The sequence below is a fragment of the Lissotriton vulgaris genome, chromosome 1_1 (assembly GCF_964263255.1).
Source record: "Lissotriton vulgaris chromosome 1_1, aLisVul1.2, whole genome shotgun sequence".
Lineage (NCBI taxonomy): Eukaryota > Metazoa > Chordata > Amphibia > Caudata > Salamandridae > Lissotriton > Lissotriton vulgaris.
The window spans coordinates 1658160722-1658179524 of NC_141685.1; the positions used below are offsets into that span (position 1 = coordinate 1658160722).

Genomic DNA, 18803 nt, shown 5'->3' on the forward strand with positions numbered 1-18803 from the left:
TGACATCTTAAATGACATCACTGATGACATCATCCAGTAAATGTGTTTCTGTAACGTATAACAATATGTAATATATGTATGAGTGGGTGTATGAGTGTCTGAATGGATGATTTAGTAGGTGTGTGACTGACTATATAAGTGAGTGATCAAATGTGTCTTACTGGATGCATAGGTAAGAGACTGAACTGTGTGAAAGTCTTTATTAGTCTATTAGTTGGTGTGAAAGCAGCTGCATGGCTTGGTAAGTAGCTACATGAGTGTCCATATGGGTTATTTATTGGTTGTCTGAGTATCTGTATGGGTGCTTGAGTGTGTTTGTGTGTGGTTGGGAGGTGTGTGACTCTGTGCATACATTTGTGAGTGGTTGTTTCACTGGGTGTCTAGGTTTAACAGTGCGTATGGAAACTGCTGTATGGGTAGGTGAGTGTGTGTATGGGTGTGTTGGTGAGTGAATGGATGTCTCAGTGGTGCATGTGTGAGTAACTACATATGTTTTAAAGCAGTATATGTGAGTGTTGGTGTACATAAATGACTATATGTGAGAGTGAATGATTGCAAGAGTATCTGTATGGATGAGTGTGTGTTTCTATGAGTGTCTGTTTAAGAGAGTAAGTATGTGTTAGTATCTGTATGAATAAGTGTGGTGGTGTGTGTCTGACTGTATAAGCAAGGAAATGGGTGTGCGATGTTTATTTACATGACTGATCAGGTGTATGAGTAACTCTTTGGGTGAGTGGCAGTGTGTGAGTGTTTATTTGGTTGTGTGAGTGGACATATCAGTGGCTGTATAGATGAATGACTGTGTGTATGAGTGACAGTATGGGTTAGTGGGTGGATGTTTGTGTAGACGTATGAATCACTGAGCAGGTATGTACTAACTGCTATTGGTCTGTCTATGGTTTTGATATTGGTGGTCTGTATTTTAGAGTGGGTGTATGAAAGGTTTGATTAGGGTATGAGGAGGTGCATCAGATGATCACATGGATGATGCCATCAGTGATGTCATTTGAGATGTCATCAGTGATGTCACTGAGCATGTCATGAGTGATGTAATATGTGACGTCATCAGCAGTGCATTGCGGGGGCACGAGTTATAGTTAGATCTACTAACTATAACAGCCGAATTTCTATGGTTTTGTACAAGTGTAATCTCCAAATAACTATAACATCCCTGAAACTAAGGGTGGGCGTAAAATCCGTTTCGCGGGGGAATTTGCGGATTTCCCGCGATCCGCGAATCTCGTGAAATCGCGGTAAAATCCGTGAATCAGCGGGGACGAATTTTCAGCCAAGCAAGGGTTACAGCAGCAGGTGCAAAAGTTGAACCTAATTTCTTTGTAACCTTTTACAAAAGGGTTACAAACAAATTAACTTCAGCTTGGACACCTGCTGCTAATTGCTTCCTGGAGCCTCGTTGCCTACTTGCAACTATTCTCTGACCCTGCTCTGACCCTTGAAGCAGGGTCAGAGAATAGTTACAAGTAGGCAACGAGGCACCTGTCCAAGGAATTAAACCTCATCAGGAAGCACTTACAGATATAACAAACAGGAAGAAGGGAGAGGATGGCAAATACACCCATTTTGAGTTGTCAGGAGGGGTTAAACTAAAAGAGACCTTTACAGCACAATTTTCATATGCATTTTGCTAAAAATAAAAAGCTGTATGTTCTGTAGGGGCAACTCAGGAATCTGGCCCTTCAGAGATCCGGCCTCTCTTTCTTTCTCTCGTTCTCGCTCTCCCTCTCTCTTTCCCTCTCTTTCTCTCTCTTTCTATCTATCTATCTATCTATCTCTCTCTCCCTCGCCCATAAACGACTGCATGGGTAACTTCGCTATGCAAGCGGCTCGCGAAGACGCAAAAAGCCCTGCGAAGATGCAAAAAACCCAGCGAACACGCAAAAAACCAAAAATCCGCAAATTCGCACAAATTCGCGAATTTTGCGGATCGCGAATTCGCAAATCCGTGGATCGCGAATTCGCAAAATTCGCCCATGCTTACCTGAAACCTAGGGTTTTTTTCAGTGAATATATATATATGTAAATATTTTGTTCAACTATATTTTTGACATCAATATTTTTGTTTCAATATGTTTGTACTTACCAGTTTAAGTATAGGGAGTCAATATTATTGCATTCTATATTTTTTTATCTATATTTTTTACCTCTATATTTTTTACATCGATATTCATTAAATAATATTTTTCACATTCATTTTGCTACTGAACTGAATCGACTTGGGTGAAAGTCTTGTTTATCAAACACTCTCTGGTAGAGAGCAGAAGGTGTTCACTGTAGGTTGTTCATTTCATGTTTATGGCATATCATTGCCTCAACACCCTCCAAACAAATGGCTACATTAGAGTACACTTACCGTGCACACGAAGTACAACGCGTCGATGCGTGTGGTTGAACTTGTCATACATTATGTAGTAACAGGTGTAACTCCCAGCATCAGACTCTCGCACATCTTTCAATAACAGAGACGCATTTCCTTTGTGAAACTCTTCAGGGAATAGCTGTGTCCGCCCTTTGAATTCCTCTTCCTGATGCTGAGGCTGATCTCCTCCATGAAAGAAGCTGTGCACAACTGCGTCATTTTCAGAGCGCTGCCAGGTGATAACCAGGTATTCCAATGTGAAGTTTCCGTTGTAGGCGCCTTGGCAAGGCAGAAGTACATCTTCGTGTACATTCGCCCATATCACTGAATCGCAGTGGCCTAGAAAAAAACATTTAAAAATAAACTAGAGAAGTTCGAAAACAGATTCCCATTCGATGTAAGCACCTCCTTCTAATTTACAGTATGTTACTGCTGCCTTCGAAGCGGAAAGAACACCATCAAGAGACCTAAATACGGAGATCGTAAATGCTGTCAAGGCAGGAGTCAAAAAGTAGTGTTTTAAGGCTCTGTCTGAAAACAGCTTCAGTTGGGCTGCTTTTCAGACCAAGAGGGAGAATATTCCACAACTTTGAGGCCAGGAAAACAAATTATCTGCCTACCATCTGTTCCGACCCTGTGAATGCGTGGAAATTGGAATAGTTTCAGATTATTGGATCTCAACGATTTCGCTTGGCCATAGGGCCACAGTTAATAGCACCAGGTTTATTTCATTTCTGCATAAAGCCCCTTAGTCAATATTTCTACATGACTATTCCACTTTAATTTGCATGTAAGTCTGTATATGTGTCCGAGCTCCCGGATGTAACCTAACAAGGAGTTAGAGCTCCTCGATTCCTGCTTTACCCAACAACATTTTTGCATTTTACCTAATGATGTCTCATTCAGTGTTTCTCAGTGGCTCTTTAGTAGAACTAGGGGATAACGGTGGAGCCACTATTGCACTAGTGATTCCAGAGGCAAAAAATTAAAAAGGCTTCCTACTTTCTACAGCATGTAGTGAATATCAGTGCATACATAGCGCGCTCATCCACTTCTATGGAACGGATGTAGGGGCATATTATCAAGCGTGGGCGATAAAATTATCGCCGCTTTATCGGCAGGAAACTGCCGATAAAGTGGCGATAATGGGCTTGATAATATGCACTATGGAATTCCAATCGAAGCTCATGTTAGATGTCCTTCACATTTAATATGAGCTTCGGTTGGAATTCCATAGAGCATATTATCAAGCCCATTATCGCCACTTTATCAGCAGTTTCCTGCCGATAAAGCAAGAGATAATTTTATCGCCCAGGCTTGATAATATGCCCTGTAGTGTCTTTAGCACTGCCTAATTTATTATCGTGAAAATAGTAGCCCAATACAAATTATCATTTTCATTTTAAAATTCATCAGCAGTCATTCACATACAGCAAAGATCGGCTAGGGTTTATTATTTGTATAAATATTAACATATTGAATATTAAAATACTTATTTAGGGTTCTTACAGTAAAATATGTTAATTGATGACTATGCCTGAATCACATGATTCCATGGAAAAACCTGGGTGATTTTTTTTATTGCAGAGCTTCTTAACCCATCAAATGCAGAGAAAACTTTTTCGCATGATGCTTCTGCATAGGAATCATCGGGCAGGATGGTGTTTCCAAGAACGGCTGACTACACAGTAGTTTGGAAAATGCAGCATAAAGAGGCTTACAATCTAAAATGAATATGGCCTCACTATACATAGTTATAACTATCCACAAGCCCCGCCCCCTCCCCTAAGCAACCCTACCCCAGGAAACCTATCAAAATCCAATCACAACTTTAGTCATTGAAACTCTGCATCACAATCTTGTGTATACATCACTGTAGCCATCTCATTCTATTTATAAATTATCCCCCAAACTTTTAACTTAACTAGGTCTGAACATGACCAGCATTTCCTGCAATAACTTTCAAGTTGTGTTCCCAATCACCAAGCACAGGCTCATAGCGACAGCATCACCACAAAACCAAGCTTCCAAAGAAATGCACCTGCCTCATTGAACTAATAGCAGAGTTTGAGGCTAGGGAAAAACTAAGGACAGTCCCTACCAGCCAGGGTTTACCCAATATCTAAAATGGCACCCTACCCTAACTGACATATCACTAAAATGTTGTGAGAAACCCCGACCCCGGGCCCCAAGGCCAATCCTATAACCCCTGGACCTTGCCACCTGCCCGAAAATTCCAGGAGGTTAGGGCATTCTCGCTACTCCCCCAAAACCCCATCGGACGGGATGGTGTTTCCAAGATTGACTGATTACTTAGTAGTGTGGAAAAGGTCGCTTTAATGAAATAGGTGCTCAAGATGATAAAAAAACCTTGCCTCTAAGCCTTACATACGCAAATCATTGTGACCTCACTATACATCGTCATAACTATGCACAAAACCACTCGCCCCTCCCCTAAGCAACCCGTCCCCACGAAATCTACCAAAATCTAATCACAACTCTCCTCATTCAAACTCCCCCATCCAAATCTCATGCATACATCCCTGTTGCCATCTCATTCCGTTCATAACCCCCCAAACTTCAACTGGTTCTGAACATGACCAACATTTCCTGCAATAACTTTTTAAGTTGTGCACCTAACCACCACCAGAAAAAGCCTTGTGTTTTTCTCCCCACCCTTCTCAAATACGGACATACCTACTGGCAAATGAAGCCTCTCTGCCAAAACATCCCAAATCGGTATCAAGTACAACTCAATACCAAAAATAGACAGATGTACCCCGTCATCTACAAAAAAAACCTCCAACATCTCATATTTAATATTGCAATGTTCCAAAAAGATTAAACCTTCCACTTTTGCAAAACTTCCTTAACTCCTTTTTTTTATTTTAAAGATTTTTTATTTGCATCCAATGGGCACACAAAATAAGCCAGAAATAAAACTTTTCAACTTACAGTACAAAAGGGACACTTTTCAGTAGCTGAAATAAGCAAGCATAAAACATTACATAGGCCAATAGCCAATAAAGAGGTCATACAATCATAAGTTCTTAGCAAAAAGAGCAAACACAAAGGATTCTAAAAAAGACAAACGTGACAAATGCTGTTATTGAGGCATTAGAAAGCCCCATATTCTTTCAATTTTTCGTTTAGCCTGTAGACCCCTTGAAGCAGCAATAGCAGTCTCCATATTATATGTTTCTTTAACTAGGCTTCACCATTCCAAGACTGTTGGTGGGTTCTTTTGAATCCAGGCTCTCGCAATAGTTAGTCTAGCACATGTGATTAAAATATTCAACAAATCTCTAAGTGCGCTATTGCCCCCACTAAAGCCCACCAATACATCGATAGATGAAAATGACATGGGTTGATCAAGTCTATTAGCAATCACCTTAATTATTCCCTCCCAATACTCATTAAGACGTGGGCAAGAAAAAAAAATGTGGAGAATATCAGCGCCACTCAAGTCACATTTAGGGCATTTCGTGCGATCACAATAGTTATTATTCATTGTCCATTTAAGAATTCTCTCAGGAGTATGGTATAATTGACAAATAGTTTTAAACATTTGCAGTTTCAGACTAGAAGACTGAACAGATAGGTTTAGGCTTTTAAGAGATGTAGTAATTAGATCAGTTGGTACAGTCAAAGCCAGTTTTCTATTCCATTTCTCTGTTAAATTTATGACATCGCTAATCCTGAAGTCAGAAAAAAGCTTATATCCTAAGCTAATCATGGATTTGTCTACATCTCTATAAATACAATCCCATATCTCGGAATCTAATACCATAGTAAGTTCTAATTTCTTCACCAGATAGTCTTTAATCTGATAACATTTAAACCTTGCCAGTTCAGATAAATTATAGCAGTGTTTCATTTTATCAAATGCCATAAATCCCTGATGGTCATATAAATCTCCCAAGAATCTGATACCAGAATCTAAGAGTAATCGACAGATTGGATCATGAAAAATTAAAGGAAAGCCAGGATTACCCCATAAAGGTGTTTTATAATGGAGAAGAGAGGTATTACATTTGACCATGATAGTTCGCCAAATACTAACAGTATCACGTATTGTCTTAAATTTAACCCTTTTAAAATAATTAGGGTCATTCAGCCTGTAAAGAAACATATTAGAAGTGGAGAAGTGTGGCTCAGTGGTTAGAGGCGGCAGACCCGGAAGCTGAGATCGGCCGTGGACCAGGGTTCGATTCCCCGCCTCGGCGGGTCTCGGGCTCAAAAATTCCACAGAGTCGACAATACTCGCTCCGGTGCCTACTCGACTCACGGGGTCACACTCTGCGACTCTGGGCAATAGCTTGCTCAATCTCCACTACGGCCCCTCGCGGCGGGATGCCTGGCTTTCACCTTGTGGATACCTGGCCGGGATATCTCACAGGGGAATACCAGGACGGGTTCCCTAAGCAAGCGCCTTGGGACCCCTGGGTTAAAGTGCGCTATATAAATCGAAACACATTTACATTAGCATCCGGCCCTAGTACGAACCTATGAAAATACAAACACTTATCAGTGACTGTCAAGCTACGTATCCGAATCAGAAACGCTGACCAATAATAGTGTTTGAAGTCGGGAAGCGCCAATCCCCCTTGAGTAAAAGGGAGTTTAAGTGATGATACGGCACGTCGGTCTTTTTTATATCCCCATACAAAGCTGCTAATAATTCCCTCTAATCTAAGAAAATAAGAGTTGTTAACCCGTAAGGGAATTGCTCGAAACAAATATAAGAACTTAGGCAGAATTTTCATTTTAATTAAATTTATACGGCCAATCATACTAATTGGCAATTTATGCCATTTCTTAAATTGCATAGCGGTCTCTTTTAATAAAGGTTCGTAGTTTAATGCTATGATAGACTTAATATCAGAAGAGATTTTAACGCCTAAATAGGTTGCCGCACAACACGTTCCAGGAATAGGGGCAGGTGATTGATAATTCATAACAACTTGAGTTTTAGTAGTGTTAAGTCTATAGCCAGAAACAGATCCATATATACCTGCTTCTATTATAATACCTTTCATGGTTTGAGACACATCTGAGGAAAAAACAGCAACATCATCCGCGTACACAGTAATATCTAATTTATTTAAGCCATTAAAAAAAGGACAAATTAAAGCCTGGCGTTGAAGTGCAATTAAAAAGGGTTCCATCCCTAAAGCAAAAAGCAGGGGTGATAAAGGGCACCCCTGTCTTGTCCCCTTTTTAATTGGAAACAAAGTAGAGCATTTGCCCATATAAGAGATCTTACCCATGGGTTTATCGTATAACGATTGAATCCATCGTAAAAATTGACCACTGATGCCAAATGCCTGTAAAGCTGCCCACAAGAAACCCCACCCCACCCGGTCAAATGCTTTTTCTGCATCTAATAAGATCATACCGATTGGGGTGGATTTAGTCCGTGCAGCATCAAAGGCAGATATGGCCATATTAATATGCGCAGTAGTAGCTCGCTTAAGAATAAATCCATGTTGTTGGGGAGAAACAAGTTGGGACATGAGTGGCGCAAGCCTAGTAGCCAATATTTTGGCAAAGATTTTAGCATCACTATTGATAAGCGAAATTGGCCTATATGATCCTCTCTCTTGGGGTACTTTTCCTTTTTTTTAAAAGAAAATAATTTGCGTTAAATTCCAAGATCTGGGTGCTTGTTGCCCTTTACCTATAGCACAAATCACATCAGTAAATAATGGTATCAGTTCCTCAGTACAGTGTTTATAAAGATCCAGAGGAATAAGATCTTCCCCTACTGCTTTACCCATTGCTAAAGACTTAATAGCATCCCTAATTTCAATTACTGTAATGTCGGCGGCTAATTGAGCAGATTGTTCCGGCTCTAAATTTTTAGCTTTGTTTAAGTTTATATAATTATTGATGCTATCATCTGAGATAGCAGTTTCTGGTGTATATAAAACTTGATAGAAGGAAGCAAATTGTTGTAATATTGATTTTGAGTCCAAAAATAATTGATTATTATCCCCTTTAATTTCTTTAACCATATTTTGAGATCGATCTTCAGCAACTTTGTATGCCAGTAATTTACCGATTTTATCACCATTTTCATACTAATCTAGTTGATATTTCTTTAATTTGCTAATACTCTTACCTCTAAGAAGATCTTTCAATGCAACTTTGAGCTCAATTAGTTTAAAGTTTAGTGCATCTAAGTTCAATACCCCATTAGAGATAGCTTCGGATATTTGAAGTTCTATATCACGAATTTCAATAAGCCTTCCCTCATTTAAATTTCGAAGTTCTTTATTTTGTCGCCAAATGTATTGTTGGGTGAATCCACGTATACTGGCTTTACAAGAATCCCATACTATCCAGGGTAAGCTGGATTGTATGTTTATATCAATAAATTCTTTAATATGCTCTTTAAGTTGCGTAACAAACACCATATCAGAAAACAAGTATCGTGGAAATGAGAAAAGACGTGAGGAAAACTCTTCCTTAACTCCTTGTTACCTTTTCTGTAAGCTCTGTCTATTGCCCCAGGTTTCACTGCTCCTCGCCAAACTCTTCTTGGCATCAATTCCATCAAAATCATTGACCAAGATCATTTTAAACACAGTAAATACAGTCTCATGCAGTTTATCAGCACCAATCCCTTTAATGTGACAAAATAATTTCCCCCCAGGTGCAAAATCAGGATGTCGGTGGCAGGGGCAGCCCTTCACCAAAAAATGTAATTCAAGCACCAGTTCGTGCTATTTCATGCCTCCTTTGAAAAACCATTTTAGTTGGACCACCATATCAAGCAGCTCCAATTGCGGACTTTCTCTCCTTTGTGTCGGCATGTTTCGCTGTCTGTTTCATAAAAAAGTGACCACAGATCTAAGCCTAGTATGCTCTCTCCCCGGGCCCGCAAAGCAATCTAGGAGAAAATAATCAATGTTAATTCGAATGTTGAAAAAACCCAGTATAGTCTTAAACTGTGGTGATAATTTAATCGCCATCGCCCTGTATCCCTGATTTCTGCCGCAGCCCAACCCCTGCATTCAGCCTCTATCGCCATCTCAATTCTGAAAGAAGGAGTCCCAAATTCCTGAGCACATATCTGAGTACCACCAACAATTTCCCTCTCTTGCACACAAAGTGCCTTCCACCATCCCCAAGGGCAGACCCACCCACCCGGATAATCTTTTAAACTCACATGGCTGCCCCTGCCTGACTGATTAGTTTTGGATTGGGGAAGCCAGGCTTGTACTGCCCCTTCCAGAGCCCTGACGTCTTGTCAACAAATGTCCTTTTGCAACTTAGATCCTACCATCTCCTCAACTCTGAATGCACCAAAAAACAGCCAAACCAAAATTAGGAAGAACATTGTGCCTCCCATTCCTTATGACACACTCTCAGCAACATGCCAATCACCTGCTTCAGAATGTCAAGTGCAATAGGACGTCTCACTCTTTCTCGACAGCCCTGTTCCCTGGACCAACCCTCCAGAATGCGCCTCTCCGTCTCCCCCACTGACAGCTCGTAACCCAACAAGAGCTTACCACAGAAAGCCACCCCTGCCAACGTACCTGCTATAGTAACAGCTGACAAACCTTTTCCAATGAGGAACATAATAAAATGTATCACATAATTTTGCCGAGCATGACCCTCTTCCGTGCTACAATGCCACACTGCCCCGACTTCATAAACTCATCTTATGACAGCCCATATGCCTTACGGGTAGACTCTGACAATTACACAAAGATGAGCTGCAGGACATGATCTCGCCCACTGAGAACAATTGAAGCCGCATTACCACCTTTTTCTCATCCCCCATGGTGGAAACCCATGGAACCTCATCAACAAAAAACAAGAGAGCCTCAGCGATCTCATTGTTGACTCCAGAAATATGATGTGCACAAATACCAGACCTTGGGATCCCATGCGGATTGTTGGTTGACAATACTCACACTGGACATATTGTCCACATTGAAAAGAACCGACTTGTGTGCAAAGTGGCGGCCCCATAGACATAATACAACAACCAGTGGGAAAAACTCCAAAAAAGCAATGCTCCACACCCCTCTCATCCACGCCTGTGTCCATTCCTCCAGACACCATAGGCCCTGCCAAAAGATGCCAAAACCATGTTCGAGTGCTGTGTCAGAAAACAGCTCGATGGACCATTTCATCTGCTCTCTCAATCCTGCCATGGGACTACCATTGCAATCGTAGAGGAAATCTCTACATAGGTTCAGGTCCTCCTTCACCCCCACTTTGAGGCTCATGCAGTGGTGTGGACGGGATGCGCCGGCCAAAGCCCAACCCAACCTCCTGCAGAAAGTCCTCCCATCTTGCATCGTACGGTTTGCATAAATCAAATGACCCAACAGAACCTGAATATCCTTCACCTGCACCTGCTTTCTGTCCAACATCCTGTCCAGCAACTCAGTACGCTTCTTCTGTTCCTCCGGCAGACTTATCTCCATCTTGACAAAGTCCACTTCAATACCCAAAAAAGTAAGCTCGTGCACCGGACCAAATGTATTTTCTGCCTCCAAAGGAACAACCAGGTCCACCAAAAAATCCTGAAACAACAACAAACTGTGCTGGCAGTCCCTGGCCTGCACCGCTTCCACCATGAAAATGATCCAAATACTTGGTCATGACTTCCTTCTCTGACATATGTGTAAAAACCTTCTGCAAAAAAGTACTGACTGCTTTAAATAAAGAACAAGAAACAGAACAGCCCATTGAGGGAGCCTTATCCACAAAAAACGATCCTCCAAACTGAATGCCCAAGAACTCATAATCCTCAAGGTGGAACAGCAGTATGCGGAAAGCAGATTTGATGTCATATTTCACCATCAGTGATCCTTGACCCATGGCATTCACCAAATGCACTGCTGTTCTGAATCCACTGATGCATAACACACCCGACTACACTCCTCTGGAATGTATTTATTCACTGACAAGCCTTCAGTCCAGGACAAATGTTGAATCAAGTGAAACTCTCCAGCCTTTTTGGGAACCACCGCACCAGTGAGACCCTCAAAAGCCAGTGTGTAAACAGCCTTTCCATCCTCCCTTCCTTCCTTCACTTCCTTCAAAAGCTTGCTCCACACCAACTCCTCTTGCCCCTTCACTGACTGTAAATTATCCACCCACTGTCTCACCCTCAGACAATTGTAACACAAATAAAAACCAAGGTGAAAACCTGCCAGCAACAAATCCCTGTCCCTGTCTGTACCGAACGATCCAAACCAAAATTGCAACCTGCCACTTTAACTGGTGTACGTGCCTTTTTCAACGGAATTCTGACCCCTGCCAGGGTTACTAGAATGTGTCCACTTACCTACCTTGCCAACCTGATGTCCAAAGGTCCCTCCCTGGGGACCACACTGAGTGAGAGGGTGCTTCCTGTCGCACTTTGAGAATTTATGCTAAAAATTGACAGTAGTCCCAAAAGCATTAGCCCCTGTTGTAAGACCAACATGCCATTACACTCCCCATCTGACCCCATCCTGCTGCCCCTACCCCAGCTGGTGTCGAGCACCCTTGAAAAGGCTTGTACATAACCGGCCAGCTACTCACCATATATGTCGATGGGGCTGGGCTTTCGGCCGTCATAGCCTTTAAGAATAAGTCTTTATCCAATTGATCCCAGACCCCATCTTCCTCCTCCACGAGGTGAGCCTTGAACTCTTCATCGTACCTCACCCAGGCCCAACCCCAAAGATAAACTGCCCCTTGCGCACCACATCAAGGTATTTAAACAAGACCACACAGCTCTCTGGGGATTTTTCACAGTAAACAGTCACATACATGAGCAAAGCTGCAGTCCAGTTCTCTATGTTAACTGACACTGTGGGTTTACCGGACAACTGGTACTCATCCTCTTTAGAAATTATCTTCTACATCCTGCAACTCCCTATTCAGCAGCTTAAATAACCCTTCTTACTCCCCTTTCCAAATGCTTTCTTTGGTAGTCAGCGTTAAATGAGCCACAAGGGGCTTTGTAATGCCCATGTAAGGCAACCTTTTGCGCTACACCGCCTTACTCTTTCTTTTCTCCTAGTGTTCTGTCCTCACCTGCTGCTATTGAAACCCCAAACTCCTGCACCTTGCTAGCCCCCTCACTCACTGACTTATGTGTATTTTTGTCTGCTTCCTTACCTGTGACCTGATCCTAAACGTACCTACTTTTTGAAAAGTCTAGATTCCCCCTGTATTGTCATTGCCATCTCCATTGCCTGCACCACTTCACCACTTCCTCGACTCCCTGCCACAGTGCCTCCACGCCAGACACCTTCTCTGGCCTCAAGGTTGGGGCTTGCACCAAAGGCATCCTGTCTGATGCTGAGGTTTCCTTGTGAGCAGACACTGCTCTTACTGGGATATCGGCTGCCAACAGCAAAGCAATAAAACTCCCCTTCTGGTTAGTAGTACCCCGTGTCCGTTGAACATCCTGGAGCGTCTTCCACCACTCATTCTCACCTCCATCACCTTTAACAATCTCCCCCTCTTCAAATTCATCCTCTCCATTTTCCTGCTCCCATGCCGTCTCTTTACACCTTCCACCAACATCCACACTTGTGCCAGAGACCTCATTATATCCCACATCCCCATCACCAAATGTCACATTGTGTAAATCCTGCAAAGGTTTAAACTCCTACAAGGTAGGCGCATATCCCAGTCCTTGCTGCTCCAATCATGGGTCCAATGCTGTACAAGAGCCAGTCGCATAGACACATGATTTGCCTTTCGGACCTGAGCTGCCAGGCCTCCCTAGACCCTCCCAGCTCACTGAATCCAGTCACTTCCGATGACCTTGCCTCACACCTTTGGCTGGCGCTAAAAGGGTCCTTCACTGCCTGACCCTCACACCCTGAGGACCTTCCTAACACCATACACACCTGTTGGAATGACTATCCTGGAAATACTCCTGCTCTAATTTAACAACATAGCACACCACTGGCACCTGAGTAGGCACATAAACACCACTGCCCTGCGACATGCTCCCACCCAACTGCCCCGCGACACTGTGCGTTCCCCTGATCACTTGTGCCACCTGTGGGCTTTTATTTGAATAAAAACCAGCATCTCCCAAAATGCCCATGGGTCCTCCCTGTGTGATAAGTAATGCAGGGCTGGAGGGCTGGACAAGCCCCAGCCCAGTACTCAAATCCCGGATAGTTATCCCAGGAACCCCCCTCCCTTCAGCTTCCGGTGCTCCGACTCATTGCCAGCGCCCTCCCCAATCCCCTTGCTCCCTCCCTCTCTGCATGAGGTGTCAGGCCCTGCCTACATGGACTGGGGAAATCCAGAGACAGGTGGTGTGAAAGGCAGATTCTGCCCACTGCCGACACATAGGATAATGACACCACACAGACAGGAGGCGTTACCGCACTCTCGGGACGCCCTTGCTCGCTAGCATCTCTGGCCACAAAAGATGCCACCAAGGACACAGCACATCTATCAGGTCGATCACCCCAATGCAGGCACCAGAGGAGGGAAGGGCACGCACCTGGTCCCTGACACCATGGCTGTGGTGGTGCAAAAAACTGCAGTTGCCCCTTCTCTCAGGCCCACACCCCGCCCGGCTATTCCCACCTACACAATGTTACCCAAGGAGCTGAGAGCACCTCTCTCCCCGAAGAAGACATATGTCCCCTTCTGCCCACAACAATCCTGTGGGTCATTGCGGCCTGCGACGGCTGAGCCACCCCACTTCAAGGGGCCTCCCCTGATCCTAGCTCATTCTTGCTGACTTTGGGGCAGAGGCGAGCAGGCCGTAACTGCCTACGCCACCGCCACTCCTCCCGCTGACCTTCTTTTATGACGCTCCACACCAGGGCCGCCTGCCTGCTGCAGTACGCCGTCAGACAGGAAATGCTCCCTGCTGGCCTCCCGTAGAACCTGCAAGGCTTGCTTGATGCTCTCAGGCATAGTACCATTACTTGCAACATCCCCACACAGTCTGAGCATGCATGCATAAATACACAAGGCAACTTTTGTTATAGGAAAATATTGCTGCAGGTTTATTCCAAACAAAAGTATGCAATAAGGTGGGTTATGTTATGGGCGATCCAAGGGCAGGCAGCTGTACCAACCTAAGCTGCCCCGCCCGCCTGATGAGCCAGCACTGTGGGGAACCCAATCAGTGCTACATCTTTTGGGTGATCCTCCTCCGGATCACGTGACACGTTGGTCCCTTATTACTCACACCTTTTCAGGCCAGAGCGTAGCAGGGCAAACCGTCGGTTGTTTTGGCCCCCAACCGCCAGTAGGACTAACGTGGTGCTGTTGTGGTTCTCCCGGAACCTGCCCTGAGGCTCCTGGTCTTTTGCTCTGGCACCCCTATTGTGCCGCACAGAGGTACGGTTACTGTACCTGTCAGCCACAGAGGAACCCGTACGCTTCCAGATCGCCCTGTAACTCTGCCACAGCTCTGGAGGAGGCCTCCGTCGCTGCCAGATCCCCCCACCAAAACAGCTAATTTCTCACCTGCAACCTGCTTTCCTGGGCCTCCTGAATGTCCACCTGTGACAAATGCACCCCATGTTTTGTCAACGTAACCTTAGGCGTATGCCTGGATGGCCCGTACCACCAAGACAGCTGTCTTCTCACTTGCCACCTCTCATTTCCAGGGCCCCCTGCAAGGCGAAGGAAAAAAAATCCATTCCCAATGGTGACAATGAACCCCATCTTTATCAAAGCAGCCTTTAACTTTAGCCTGAATCAGCTAGTGTCTGATAAAACCCAGACCCCTCTGGTCTGTTAACTTACGCCATGAACTGTTCACTCATTAAGGAATGTTCAACTGCCTCCTCTAACTTAGCCCTGTGCCACACTCTGCAGGGAATAATCTCAGACCATCAGAGCTCACATTGACCCACGTATTTGCCGATCTCCCCTAAGTCAGCTTTCATGCCTTTGAAGAGTCACCTCCTTCTCATGGCAATGAGGTTGTTGCCCCCTAGGTGTATCACTAAGAAATTGGGGGGAATCCCCCCCTTGTGCAAATCTCTGAACAAAGGTGTCCCCCTGCACTTGCCATGTATCCCTTATTCCTTATGGAAATTTCACATGCTCAGCTCCCTCTGTGGTGAAACCCCCCTAGGCATACCAGCTTAGTTAACCCTTGAGGTTAATATAGGCGCCCACCTCCTGCAACCTGTAGTTTCAATCCTCCGGTATTTTAAGTGCTTTAACACCATTTCCCCCCAATTTGTGGGACAGTATCACCCTTGTTAGATGACCGCTTCCACAGCCAGCCTATCTACTGGGGCTGTCAGGGAAGAGAATATTGTGCTTAACTGAAGCAACCCAAAACCTGCCCTTAGAGCAGGGTGCCCCTACTCTGTTGCAGTTGCCCAGATATTTGCACCGGACCCTTTGTTTTGCTTAACTAAAGCTCTATCCCATGACCCTTGGAGCTCCATCCAGCTATAGACCTTGTTCACTTTGTTATCCCTGGAATGATTGCAGTCCACAAATTCAAGTCCGCATTCAGCTTACTTTCTAATCACCTTAAAATGCAGGGTGGGACATACCAACCCCACATGACACGGGGGTCATGTGTATATCACCAATGATAATGTTAGAATCGAAGGTTTCACGTTTCAAGTATTGCTGCAGCCCCCTTTTGAGGGTGTGCTGAGATTACACTGCCTCACAACACGTTACCCCGCTAGCTCATGTAGCTCTATTAATGCCTTGGTTGTCCCTGAAAGAACACCTGACAGGATGAACTATCTGATGAACCAGTAAAACTGCTTGCACTGTGTGCAGTTGTGACATTAAATCGGTGATATCCCATTTTGTTCCCACCTTAATGTGCCATGCTGGGAGCAACTAGGCACCCCACATACCTTGTTTCCCCAATTGTTGGGACAGCAGCACCCTATGTTGGCTGCCAGTGTCCCCAACCAGCCTGGCTAGTCCGGCTCTCCAGGCAAGGTATTAGAGCTTAACAGAAGCAACATGGAGCCTACCCTTGTTTCTAGGATGCACTTATTTATTTATTTATTATTTATTTGTGGAGTTTTATATAGCGCTGACTTGACCCGGGGGTATCAGAGCTCTTTACAACAGTGTTTCACAAAAGTTACATAGTAGAGCAGTCTTAAAAGCATAAAGATTGGCAGTCCAAGGGTGCAGAGGCTTCTTGAGGCATAGGTTTCTTGAGGTAGTGATTGAGTCCTGAGGTAGCCTCGTTGAATGCTTTATTGAGGTAGTCCGAGTTCTTGAGGCAGCTTAATTGTTTACACATTTTCCTAGAGGCGGGCTGAGATGGATATGAGCGATGTAGAGTCCGAGAGCATCGGCATCAGGGATAGCGTGCCGGCGGCAGCTATGCATTCGGGAGGGAACAGTTGAGGAGGAGGGCGTTTAGGTGTTTTTTAAATTTTGTGAAGGACAGGATAGTTCTGATATCTTTTGGAATGGAGTTCCAGATTTTTGGTACGTTTCCAGCTAATGACCTCGCGGCGGTTTTGTGTTTGCGTGTTCTCAAGAGGATGAGAAGGAGGGAGTTCGAGCTCCTGAGGTTTCTTGTCTGCCCTGCCTTCTTGAGTTTGGCGGCCAGATAATCCGGTTTTCCAGTGTGAAGGGCTTTGTGCGTCAGGCAGGCCGTTCTGAAGTTAGCTCGCTGTTCAACTGGAAGCTATTTTAGTTCTTTAAGTGCTGAAGAAATGTGGTCGTATTTCTGATTCCGGTGACCATTCTGGCTGCTGCGTTGAGGGTTGTTTTGAGGGGGGCCAGGTGGGATTTTGTGGTGTCAGTTAAGGTTGCATTGCCATAGTCGAGTCTGGATAGCACCAGTGATTGGGTGGCTTGTTTGAGGTCTTTAGTAGGGATGAATGGTTTAATTTTGTAGAGAAGCTTTAGTTTGAGGAAGGCACTCTTTGCAGAGTTTTTGATGTGTTTGGTCATGTCCAGTTTAGGGTATAGGGTGATTCCTAGGGATTTTACGGAGTTAGCCAGGGTGAGATTTCTGTTTAGAGAATCCATAGCTTGAAGCCATTCTGCGATTTGTGGGCTCTCTTCTTTGTTGGAGATGAGGAGGATCTCCGTTTTGTCTTGGCTGAGTTTAAGGTTATTTAGGGTGAGCCAGTGTTGAATTTCTTTCAAGGAGTTGTTTAGTCTGAGGGAGGAAGTTTCCAGATATTTTTTTTAGTTTTTTTTTTTAGGTATTTATAGAGCGCAACACTCATCCCGGGGGATATCAAGGCGCTTATACCAAAACTGAAACTCCTACGGACTGATATTGATGCGAGCATTAGAATTTAGGAAAAAGGTAAGTCTTTAATTTTTTTCGAAACAGGAGGTAGTTAGTGGTAAACCTTAGGTCAGGGGGAAGCTCATTCCATTTTTTTGCTGCCAGGTGGGAGAATGAGCGACCACCAGCCCTTACTCTATATATGCGTTTAGTTCTAGCGAGGGCAGACTGGAGTGAACGTAAGTTCCTTGTAGGGAAGTAGAATTCAATCTTCCCCTGGAGGATGATAGGACCTGTCTTATGGAGGGCCCTATGGGCGTGGCCAAGCAGCTTGAAGACCGCCCTTCTGGCGCATCGGCAGCCACTGCAGTTTCTTCAGGCATTCCGAGGCAGATTCAAGCTTGCCTTTATTGCAGATGAGTTTAGCCGCTGAATTCTGCAGTACTTGTAGACGTGTGAACAGATGCTCGTTCATACCCACAAATAACGCATTACCGTAGTCCAGGCGACTAACCAGCAAGGCCTGTGTGACGAAACGTCTGCAATCCAAGGGGATCCAGGGGAATAATCTGGCGAGAAGTTTCAGGATGGCGAAGCCTTTACCGCAAAGGACTCGCACATGATCCTTCATGGACAGCGCGTCATCCATAATGACACCCAGGTTCCTTGCGTGTTGTTTCGGGATGGGGGCCATACCTAACGAGGGTGGCCACCACGTGGCATCCCACACACGTTTGGCGCCGCCAAACAGAAGGATCTCGGATTTTCCGGCGTTCAGCTTCAGGCAGTGTGAGTGCATCCACTGGGCCATTTCTGAGAGACAATTGTGCAATTTGGATTTAATAATATCCGGTTAGATAGATCTGGGTGTCATCGGCGTATAGGTGGAAGGGGATACTCGCCTTTTTGAGTATGGTGGTGAGGGGTTCCATGTATATGTTGAACAGTTGTGGTGAGAGCACTGAGCCTTGGAGCACGCCTCTGCTGACAGGGTGGAGGTCAGAGGTTAGGTTTTTTATTTTTATACTTTGCGAGCAATTCTGGAGGAAGGAGGTCCAGCAGAGGACCTTCTCATCGGCACCTACCCTTTCTTGTAGGGCCTTGATGAGAAGTTGGTGATCTACCATGTCAAAAGCTGCCGATAGGTTGATGAGAATGAGAAGGCAGCAGTGATCGTAGTCCAGTGACTTGTGGACGTCATCTGTGATATTGAGGATTTCCGTCTCAGTGCTGTAACCTTTTCTG

General features: G+C 44.5%; 1 protein-coding gene across 1 annotated transcript in view; it reads right to left on the bottom strand.

The window, feature by feature from the left end:
• LOC147750995 (myelin-oligodendrocyte glycoprotein-like) overlaps nt 1–18803 on the bottom strand; it is a 223165-nt gene that overhangs the window by 37481 nt on the left and 166881 nt on the right. Inside the window, exon 4 of the mRNA XM_086937476.1 lies at nt 2372–2716. Within this exon, the coding sequence (XP_086793602.1) occupies nt 2372–2716 (345 nt within the window). The remainder of the gene's footprint in view (nt 1–2371; nt 2717–18803) is intronic.